Source organism: Cibotium barometz, chromosome 21 (genome assembly GCF_041138505.1).
Source record: "Cibotium barometz isolate CiBa-2024 chromosome 21, ASM4113850v1, whole genome shotgun sequence".
NCBI lineage: Eukaryota > Viridiplantae > Streptophyta > Polypodiopsida > Cyatheales > Cibotiaceae > Cibotium > Cibotium barometz.
Window position 1 is genome coordinate 33,861,152 of NC_141066.1, and position 11,569 is coordinate 33,872,720.

The 11,569-nt window shown below is 40.8% G+C and overlaps 1 protein-coding gene across 1 annotated transcript; it reads right to left on the bottom strand.

Moving 5' to 3' along the window:
- Nucleotides 1-3,235: 3,235 nt before the first annotated feature.
- LOC147627111 (transmembrane 9 superfamily member 2-like) lies at nt 3,236-10,378 on the bottom strand. The gene is made up of 7 exons (XM_086815692.1): nt 10,132-10,378; nt 8,431-8,471; nt 7,763-8,330; nt 7,324-7,461; nt 7,078-7,234; nt 6,509-6,993; nt 3,236-3,907 (listed from the first exon to the last, which is right to left on the bottom strand). Exons 1-7 carry the CDS (start codon nt 10,311-10,313, stop codon nt 3,688-3,690), a joined length of 1,791 nt encoding a protein of 596 aa, XP_086671818.1. The 5' UTR covers nt 10,314-10,378; the 3' UTR covers nt 3,236-3,687.
- Nucleotides 10,379-11,569: the final 1,191 nt, after the last annotated feature.

Consider the following 11,569-nt stretch of genomic DNA (forward strand, 5'->3'; position numbering starts at 1 on the left):
AAGATGACTTTGTTGTTGTTCTTGAACAAGCCCAACAAAGCTGAGGATACTTTATTGGGGACACAATAGCCCATAGGGTTCTCTAGGCTATGGTAGCTTGGAGATATAATTGTGTTTGTCAAACACTACAATGAATGCCATAGGTTGTCATGGTCCAAAAGAAGGATCATATGCCCCTAGCCCGTGCTAAGGACAACCATTTAAAAAATAGGGCTTAGACTTTATGGGGCCCATTAGCCCATAGCTTCAAAGGGACCTAGGCGCACTTCCTCATAGTCGCCATCGATTACTTTTTACAAAGTGTGGGCCGAGGCCAAAATTATAAGAAAATGTTGATGCAAGGCCTACTGTCAAGTTCCTCTATGAAAATGTGATTACTTGTTCTGGTTGCCCACTAGAAAATAGTGAGCAATTGTTACACATTCTATCAACAAAGTGGTAGAGTTCTTGCTCAGAGTTCCTTGTGGTACACAAAAATTTGATACCTTACTATCCATAAACAAATGGCCAAGCCAAAAGCACAAACGAGAATTTCACGAAGAGGGTGGAGCGATTAGGAGCAAGTTACACTCTACTCTTGCACTATGCTCTATGGGCCTACCACACCGCATACATTGTGGTTGTATGCGGTGGTTGAATGTTGGTGGTTGTCCACAACCGCCAACGTACCTGCCTTTTTAGCTTGCATACAATGTGGTTGTATGCGATGGTTGAATGTTGTTGGTTTTCCAACCACCAACATACCTACCTTTTTAACTTGCATTCAAACTTAATGCAATCATGCTAATGGAACACTTGGGTTCCAAGCCTGAGAGAGAGAGAGAGAGAGAGAGAGAGAGAGAGTGGAGGAAGGGAAGGAATGAAAATAAAAACTTCTTAGTAAGCAAAGCAATATTCTTGTTTTGGTCATCAACACTTTTGGTCAACACCGAGACCCATTTCTTAAAGAATAGGTGTTAATATAGATATATTGGTGTTTATGGAGAATTATACACAAGGATTAACCTCATGATGGTTTAAACATAATGGGCACACTAGAGAGAGATTAAGATTAATCACGTGAAGATTAGCATAATAATAATATAATAATGATAAAATAGACTTATACTTTGCATTAAATGTGAGCCTCTTATATAGGCAAGAGTACAAGTGATTATCTCACACTAATCTATGAATAGTTGAGTGTTTTAGGCTTCCTACATTATCTCCCTCGATTGTAGCACCATAAAGTGCCCACTTCCACTAGATTCTCCACGAGTGCTTCTTACCTACATAGGTGAATCTATTTGCGAAATTACTAGCTTGTGAGAGTGGCTTTTGACCATTGAACCATGTGCCCTTAGCCTTAGTGTCACTTAACATGATATTTTTGTGTATATTCTAACACCCTCCCTCAACAAAATATCCATCGCTACTATGATTTCAATGCTAGCTCTTTATAATGCTGGTTACGATCACCATCCAAGAGCCTATGGGTCTTACTCATGGTGGTTTACAATGCTAGTTATGATAATAGATGCTAGACTTCTAGTTAATATACTGCCAGTTGATAGTCGCATGGGGAGGCCACCTAGTGCATTGTAGCTTATGTCCTCTATCCAGAGTAACATAGCTTTGAAGAAAAATCTCAATCACTTAGAGACATCCATTCAAGAGGTTTACACGTTGAACCTATAAATCTTGCAATAGGAATTCTACGAAATTTTCAATCCACCAAAATCAAGCAACCTCGGTTTACAACTAAATTTGAAGGACTAGCATTTAAAAAAAAACAAGGAAAAAGTGGCAATAAGATTATATTATATAAAAGAAGCTTACACAAAAAATGATTGTTTGAACTAATAAACCAAAAGACAGATTATCTAACACTACTAGATCAAGACTACATCATATGGTCTCATAGAGGATCATGTAGGGTTTAAGAACAAAGGCTAGTAGTAGCTTCAGTTTATAAAACTTGGAGCAGGAAAGGTCCATAGACTCAAGATCCCTTGAATGGATTCTAATTTAAATCCAAAGGCTCTACAAAACCAAGTACAAATAGACCTCCAAAGTCTTTTTAGAGGCACAACAAGAATAGAAGCAATGCCAATAGTTCTATGAATATATCAGATGTAGAATAAACAGTTCAGATGTGTTTCATTCCACTAGCTTTTAACTTAAATGATGAAAGACTTTAACATTTGTTGGTGCTCTATAAGAACTTCAAGGATGAAGAGCAACGACAATAAGAATGGAATGAGGAATTAATTTCTCCTAAACTCATTGTAAATTTAAAAAATTCCATGGAATCACAAAGTTAGTCAAGCAATCGTCTGCATGCAATGACAAAATCACAGTAAAACTTCCATAAAGAAGCTTCATCACATAAAAGAGACAAAGTTGCATAAACACGACCCACTAGTTGGTAAGACCCCTCTCAAGCTTCATTTTCATTTTCCTTTTAATCATCATTTTGCACTACCTTGCATCCCTTAACACTTCAACTTGAATAGCAAATATTCCCTTACAAATTCCTTCAAATGGGCTTCAATAGACAACAATCCTTTGAAGAAGAAAGCAAAAACTTAGTAACGCTCACAAAAAGCTCCTTTTGAGAAACACAATAGAATAGAGCTCTCAAATATAACTATATGTCCTAGAGAATACTATTATCACTACAACATCAAGGTCTATAAAGAATAGCTAACCTAATTTCTTCTATAAGACTTCTACCAATAAAATGCCTGGTGTCCAAAAGTCTCTACATACTTCCAAGCAACCTCAGCATGGTCCCAAGTTTTTTAACACCATTAGGAAAACCTCAAGGTACTCTGCCAAATAAAACCTCCAGTAATCTTAAAATAGAGTATAGAGCAATTTCATTGAAAACTGCGGAAGTAAAAATGGTGATCAAAACATCATCTCTTGAATACAGGCCAATGATGAGGAACATGAACGCTAGGTTTGCTGTACCACCCCAAAAAGTCAACCTGATTGAGAGCTATCAAACTAGCTTATTCAAGATCTTTGCAAGAAAACTTCTCTAACACATAAAAGAGCTTGAAGATAACTTTTGAATCATACCATTTGAAAACTTTTGAGTGAAAAAACTCTTGAATCATGCCATCTAAGAACATTTGACCAAAGTTTATCGCCTCTATAAGCAAACCTTCTGTATGTAGAAAGAAGAAGGTATTTATCAAAGACAAATATACCTAAATTTCATGGACATTACGACTATGTGACTCGTGTGTAATGTATAAAAGAGCCTGAAAATAACTTTTGAATGATATCTTTGACTGAAAATTCTCTTGAAGACATGATGCCATCTAAATACATCAAACTAGGTTTATAGCTCTATAAGCAAAAATTCTAGAAGTAGAAACAGAGGTGGTCTCTATCAAAGGTAAAGAATTAGATTCCAATTAATTCCTCCAGTAACTCCCTCGTGGACATTATGACTATGCGACTCCTGTGCCTTGGCAAGGCATTCAATAGCATGACATAGCAAACTGTATAGTGTTTGTCTTGTCTTTTCTCTGAAAGATAAGATCTTGCATGAACCAGCAACCCATGCTGCTATGCGTGTCACCTGCTTGCGTGCATTACCTGGCTCCAACACATTGCCTGGTACAACAGTACTATCCAAAAAGAGAGATCACATTCCATCATTAAGCCCACCACAACCGGCACATAAGGTTGGTTTCATTCACATTTGATAGATCGGTAAATGTGACGAACAAAAAGTAAAGAGGCTCGAAATCCAACTGTTCCTAGCATAAGAAAAAACCCGTAACATATACATGTCATGTATCCAAAAAAGAAGGACGTCTGCATGAAACCGGTCATATCTGAGCGAGCATAGTAGTAGTAAAAGCAGTAGCCCAACACAAAGACGCCAGTTGAGCCCCCACACAAGACGGACCTGCAGAAAACATTGACCCACCATTAAAAATGTATGGAAAAATTTCCTAGGATGAATAGAAGCCTATAGCAATTTCTATGATAGATTGCAAAAAAGCATTTATTCCAAAAAAAACCCTTCCAAGTACTCAAAAAATATCAGTTAAACCACCATCAGATGTTAAGATTAAATTGATGCATCAAGTGACCTAGGGATTATTCAGCCTGAGATAATAATATATCTCAATCCAGACTTGAGCAGCCACTGCCCAAACTCAGGAGAACTAGAAGGTTGTAGAAAATATGGTAAATTGTACTCGACAAAAATTTGGAATCCACAGACACATGACTAATACTTGGAGGTGAGGATTCAAACAGAAGTAAAGCGACAGTAGATGGAGCAGGCTTTGATGATATAAACTGTCCCCCCATTTTTCTGTTTCAAACCAAGAGGCCAAGAAGGTTTTGAAGCCAAGTTTCACTGCTCGTATTGGTTTCCCCAAGTCAATTCATTTCTTAGGTTTCTTGTCAATGAATTAGACTACTGACTTGTCTTTTGAATGCTTGGCATTTTTCCAAGATATAATTAGTCAATCAAGCAGACTTTCTCAACTCCATTGACAACGTGTCATATATATCCATATACATTGTGATGTGTTAATGAAATAATATACCTAGATGAATCCAGGAACATGCCCAAATTCACCTTTTAGGAACGTGCATGTTATATACTCATGGTAGTCAACCCACAAGACTATATAACTCTCAACTCCATTATGCATAGTATGGACTAGATACTACGACATCCCCACTAACGTCATCAGTGCCCAATAGTGGATGTAGAACTCTGTATCAAGATATGCTCTCACACCCGCACTCCACACACACACACACACACACACATAAGAGCATATATTCACACAAAGGCCTTCGTACTGAGACAAAACAGAGCAAATATGCCATAAAAAAGTGCAGTAGTTACAGGGAGCAGCAGACAGACCTTTAATGAATTCTGCACACCAGCAGGTAAAAGGCCACATTCCCCAAGTCAATCAGTTCTTAGGTTTTATGAATTAGACTACTGACTTGTCTATCCAAGATATAATCAAGTCAATCAAGCAGACTTTTTCAACTCCACTGACGGCATGTCATACATAAGCATATCCACAATAATGTTTAGGCCTGGGCGGCCAGGGCCCAGGACGTAACAGAGCAAATACGCCAGTAAAAAGTGCAGGAGTGACACGCTGCAGCACGCAGAGACCATTACTGAATGTTGCAAACCAGCAGGTAAAAGGCCATCCTCAACAAACAGAACACAAGGTTTGGTATCTGCCCGGCGGTGGTTCAGTCTCCTGCCTGAAGGCATTACAACTTGCGGTTGCAAAGGAGCCACAATACTAATGAGGCCTGAAGGGATTTAAACCCGGGACTTCTCCCAGTCACAAGCCCTCATGGCTGGGATATGTGCCCATTTGCGACTTACCTACTGGCTTTTTAATGCCTAAGCTAAGAGATATTAAGACAGACTGTTTTTGAAGAAAGGTGCTTTTATTACTGACACAAAACCTGAATGAGTGAGTGGATTGCCCATAACAAGAAAACTCTGAGGGCTTTCAGTGCTATAGGACGTGGATGTTCATTTGGCCTCAGGCTCAGGAGTTCTCTGAATGTAGCTATTGTTGCATGATGAGATAGCCAACAAACCCTTTCTATGGAAATCCTGGGCAAGAAGTGGGCTAGCAGAAAATCCTATCTGTATTAAGGTTTTCTACAGTACAACTCAAAGGGATTGATAGAAAAGTACAATTAAAAGACGCATCTGTGTTTTTAAGAAAGACAAGGAGGATAAAGTTAATAAGCATGATTTTGCCAACGTATGTTCTTCCACAAGAAGATTTGTTTATGAACTCTAGCCAAGAGGTCACTCAAGTCTACAGCTCTAATTTTAAGTGCCGCTATGGGGATCCCCAAATGGATAACCACATCATCCTTGCTCATCCATTTATAGGGTAACAATTGCTTAACCATTCCTCTCTCTCTCTCTCTCTCTCTCTCTCTCTCTCTCTCTCTCTCTCTTGCATTTCCAAACAAGGGCGCTTTAAATCGGTTTTACTCCCTGAGGTGACATAGAAGGTTTGGATCCAGGAGAAGGAGAAGTCTAGGTTGGTGTCGGCAGTAGTTCCAGTGGTGTTGGCAGCATAATGGCATGGGAAAGGTGCAACCTAGATCATAGCTATTCCATATCCAGCAAAAATAGAAAGCAGCCCAAACTGTGTGACTGAATACGCCACTAGATGGAGGAGAGAGACTAAAGACGAAGGAGAGAGTTGTTGCTATGCAGAGAGAGAGAGAGAGGAGCAGGAAGGGGGCAGGGGGGAGGGCACGAGGTTTATTGCTGCATGACTATATATGGGTGTGTATGTGTTTTTGGATAGTGGTGGGCTTGCTTATCTGTTTTGCAGCATAAAAGACCTGGATCCCTCACTTCAATTAATGGATAAAACCATTAAAAAGAACAGTACCGCACCCAAAACATGCAGGTGATCAGATTGAATAATCATAAGACCCCATTATTTGAGTAAAAAACATAGCCGAGTATCAAAAAAAGAAAAGCTCTTACCTCCACCACCATTCATGATCTTCCACTGCTAGTTGGAAATACGTCAACGCTATTGTGATAAATGCTGTCACAATGATCAAGATTATGAAAACGATGAAGAGAATGCTATAGATTGTGTACACTTTGTGGCCCCAAACACTCGCAAAAATGTAGTACAATTCAATATAAATTGCACTGAATGGTAAGAAGCCTGCCATTGCCATCTGTGGAACTGTTCCTCTGTACCAAGGCAACTGAGGAATCTCCCTTGGAAACTTTGTCGTTCGGCAAGGAGCTTGAAACTCTGTCTTGCTATTCTTACCAGCTATCCCTCCCAAAACCAGTAGAGGAGATGTGACCAGTGCCCATATGAGAAGGATGACAACAATGGTGCCAAAAGGCAATGCTGCAGTAGAGTTGTATGCAATTGCTACAGTGTTCAGGAAACAAAAGGTCAAGAACAAAGGACCGCAAAACAGGAAGCCTGTAAGTAGCAAGTTGCGCACCTGCATATATTCAAATACCAGTAAATTTAACAAAGATCCAAAAGCAACAAAGTGGGTCAAAAAGCGTATGGCATGAATGCTCACCCAATTGACTCCTTCAAGCTGCCGGTAATAGGAAGCTGCACTGTAACCTGCAATGCCTGATGTGAGAGCATATATAATGACGAGGGCACTATAAAGCGCACCTCTGTTGTAGGGGTAGAAGACACCTACTAGAGCCAGCATGAATATGAAAATGGCTCTGCAAGACATACAAACCCATTTTATTAAAGTTTGCTATTGAACTTTGGCTAGTTATAGCAACTGCTGAAGCTTCGAATGATAACTCACAGAGCAAGTAACTGAGAGCCACTTCCCAGCACAGCACAGAAAAGCGACTTATGAGGAGGATATCTAAACACATCTCCATGAATGTATTTCCAACCTGTTTCCTCTTGATCATCAGCCGTCTCCTCGTCACGTGAATACCTAAAGTTAATGCCTAATCACTAAATCTCAACCTTGAAAGTAAATGAAAGTGAAACATCATAAAGGGCTTACATTATTCTAACTTCAAACGTAGAACATTCCTTCCTAAACTCAAAGAAAGGCTGGATACACAACTACTTGTCAGCAGGGGACCATCCAAATGGCCTGCCATCAGGGATAGACTGGCAACCTCCCTTGCCGTTCAACTCCCTGCCCGTTCGCATCACATGGGCAGGGAAGGTTGTGTATCAATCCTACGATGGTAGTAAGCAGAAACCAAACTCATGACCAGCACACTTACTTGATGAAGTCATTTTTGAGCACCCGCATTAAAATGGTTGCAAGGAAACCAGTTAAAAGAAGCACCGTCACACAGGAATTGATAATGGAGAACCAATGGATCTCCAGATGTTGAGGAAGGAAAGAGTATTTGGCATATTTCTCCATGCGTCTGTCAAACAGCTTGTCTGTCTCTTTCCACTTAACAGAATACCGGAACTCAACTTCCACTGCTTTATCTTCTGTTATATCGACAGTGTAGCTGCGATCTGTGGCTACACTGATTTCTATCACCCGATCGTCATTGTAGAGAATTTCAAAGTGCACATGTGTGTACAGCAGGTACTTCATCTCGTGTTCATCAACTTTTCCCACAAAACCCCAGATAGGCAGGTCGTCATAATACATCTGGAAATAATAATCTTTCTTTACTGCCTCACGGAAAACACGGACATCTTCCTTGGAAAGTGTCTTCTTGCACAAAGATTCCGACTCTTTGTCCTCTCTGAAATTTAGTTCATACTTTGCATGCACCATGCGGTCTCCATTAAGGACTTCCCCAAGATCCTCCCTCTTTTCGGTTACCTGAGCTGCAATTTTCAATTCCAAGTAAAATCTCCACATTAAAGGAGAAGCTCATGCAAGAACAGGTGTTTATGTATTAGAAAAATTTGAAGAGTTAAGTGGAACCTGGAGGACAGAAGGGTAGATCAAAATATCTGTAGGTCTCACTGCATCATAGTCAGATAACATAGTCATAAATTGGCCTTAACACATTAAGGAAAGCACTAGTGCAAAAAATGAAAAAATAATATGAATCCTCCCCATCTTCTTGCCCCCCCCTTGAAGGTCTCAATGTATAAGTCATGTGCAAAAATAGGATGCTGAACCACAGAAGCCCAGCTACCAAATCTACCATTACAACCAACACCGATTGAGCAAGGTCATGACTTTTATTCCGCTTGGAAGTTGAATTCAGAGACGAAGCAGCCTGCACAGAACTGCTTGCTATATCGTTCTCATGCAAAATCCAAACCCCTTCCTTGTCAAAATAGGGTGCAAGGTCTCATAGCATGAAGTCACAGATAAGAATAGTGCCAATACTACTGGAGACTCCATTGAAAGATGTGATGCAATAATTAAGTAGGTGATACAAGGCGATCTCCCCTTCCTTCTTCAGGAGAGGGTGCAACAACTCACGATGTTAAGATTGGAAACCACACAAAGCAAAATTCTAGCATAACAATGTCACGTTATTGCAAGCGGGAGCTTCGTGGGAAGGGCAGAGAAAGGACCTGTCAAACTTTCTGCCATGGAAAACGAGCAACTGTAAAAAGTTGCTCACAAATGCTGACATGGCAAATCCTGAGCAGCAGCAAAAAGCTGTCAACCTTTCTGCCATGAGCAACATCAAAAATTTGCTCATAAAAGATAACATGGCAAATTGTGAGTAGCAGCAAAAGACACCCTTTGCACGTGCCAAAAGGCTTCCAAAACAGCGCTTCTAATCGTCCCTTGCAGTAATGCCAGCTTGTAAGATTGTCAAGTGCAGAAGTACATACTTTTTGGCAGGGGTTGAGCCTCCTAGAGTCCAGACCAACAGGTCGGGGGTGCCGAAAAGCATGATGACTACTATATATGTAAGATGCTAGACCAACATGGAGTAGGGAAGGATGTTAGGAGTCCTTTCCCTGGAGGAGAGGCAACCGGCAGCAACAGCCAGGAGACCCTGGAAAGGACTCCTTATGTCCTTTCCCGGCCGTCATAGTTGGAAGGAGGCAAAGGCAAATATTCCAGGGTGATGGCAACAGGCTTCTACTGTACACATCTTCCAGGGTGATGGTAACAGGCGAAGGCTTCAGTCACTCTGCACGTCAGATTATGCAGAAGATTATTGATGGCATTCCAGGCTGATAGCAACGGGTGAGGCTTGGTGGCGCGCAAATCGAAGAGATTGGGATTCTTGATTTTTGAGCAGGCCAATTGAACATGCGGGATCTTCACTCTGCCGACCACCCAGCTGTGAGGCAAGTACAAAGCAAGGGTCTGCGAAGGACAGTTCCAGCATCTTCATAGAGAGTCCTACATAGATCCACCAGCTCAAAGCATGGATCTACACCAAAAACAATGATCCCTAAACGAAGCAGATTAGAATTCCTGCAGATGAGCAGAGAAACGTTTTGATGTTATGTATATATTCAGAGAACTGGTTTAGATGCGGGCGGAAAGCTCAAAGAAGGGGGCCATGGCTAAGAGAAGCGCAAATCGATGCTCAAAAAACTTCAATTTTTTTTCCGCGCCGACAGTTGCAAAATGCGCCAAGAACAGCAATAGCGCTTCAACCAGGGTTTGGCCAAGCATAACACAGATTTTACGGTTTCTGAGAGTTACCTTGGATTCTGAAAGGGACCAACTTTGTTGGCGTAGAGGGGGACTGGATCTCCTTTGGCGTACTTGTGATCAGAAGCGCTGGCCATGGCGAAGGGAAACCGTAGTGTAACGAAGAAAAGGAAGCAAACGAGGCTACAGATAGCCATGGCGCGAAACGCAGGTAGAGAAGTGGAGATCGCCATCGCCGGATGAGCAAGGTCACCCCTGCACACATACGCACACTTTACATACTCTCACTATCCCTTATCGAGCAATTTCATCCGAATTTTGAGAAATTACTTTTTTTTGGCAAAATTTGACAAATAAAAGCTAAAAGCAATTTCAACTAGTCGAATCGACAAAAGCGTCGGCTTTTCGAGTTTAACGGGACACATCTGTGCTTTTCGAGTTTAACGGGACACATCTGTGCTTTTCGAGTTTAACGGGACACATCTGTGCTTTCGAGTTTAACGACACATCTGTGCCTAGTTGACCCAAACTCAAAAAACAAAACAAAGTGATGAAAAGTGTAACAAAATAATTCACAATTTGAGAAAAAATAATTCTACATATAAAAATAAAATGCATTGTCTACATTAGTTGAAAAGAATTTCAAGATCAATACACTTTCAAGATCTAAATATGTTATCTTCACTGAGAAAAAGGACACTAACACTCATGTTGTGGCTAAGCTAAGGTTGTAAAACAAGTTTTTTGCTCGGCTCTCACCCCACAATTTCTCCCCTTAGTTGCTCACTCCCTTGGATTCGACCCCCACATCCACAATTTTGGCCTATCCTCATAGGTCGTGTGCAAATTAGTATGGTTTTTGCTACAGCTCTATTAATAATGACCAAACATACATTGAAAAGACTCACCTAAGGAAGTGACAACTCCATAGGCCCAGTAGCTCCAAACCACCCTTAAGAATTGAGATTTTTTTATGAGATGTAGCACCTAAACATGAGGCCTCCACGCCACTTTGCATGTAGATGGTTATACCCATGCCCTATTAGATTTCACTGCTCCACCATTAGCTCATGTAGATGGTTATAGCCATGCCCTATTAGATTTCATTGTTCCACCATTAGCTCATGTATGTAAGGCCCCCATTTTGAGGAGTAGCAACTCAAACACCCCACACACATATGTGAACATCAAATGATGGCTTATTATGGAGCTACATGGTTTGTAGATGGCTTAACAAGCATTGGGAAGATAGCAGAAGTGCATGAGAGCACTCACACAAGCAAGAAAGCCATTCCCAACTCGCTCCCACACTCACGATGTTTTCACAATGGGAGTGTGCCTTCATTGTCCAAAAATTGAATTATATAGAATGCTCTCTATATGTACACTTAGCCTCCCATAGGAAGGCATCCCGAGGTTCCCATCCCTAGTATATGTTGCTTCTTACTGTGAGCTTACATCTCATAGATGTTGTAAGCCCAACTTCCCA

What these genes read in the sequence shown, in the direction of transcription:
- LOC147627111 (XM_086815692.1), bottom strand. Translation starts at nt 10,313, where the DNA reads ATGGCGATCTCCACTTCTCTACCTGCGTTTCGCGCCATGGCTATCTGT. An exon ending in CTCAAAAATGACTTCATCAA is followed by an intron (nt 7,462 to 7,762) that starts GTAAGTGTGCTG and finishes CATTAACTTTAG; the next exon opens with GTATTCACGTGACGAGGAGA. An exon ending in AGCTTGAAGGAGTCAATTGG is followed by an intron (nt 6,994 to 7,077) that starts GTGAGCATTCAT and finishes GAATATATGCAG; the next exon opens with GTGCGCAACTTGCTACTTAC.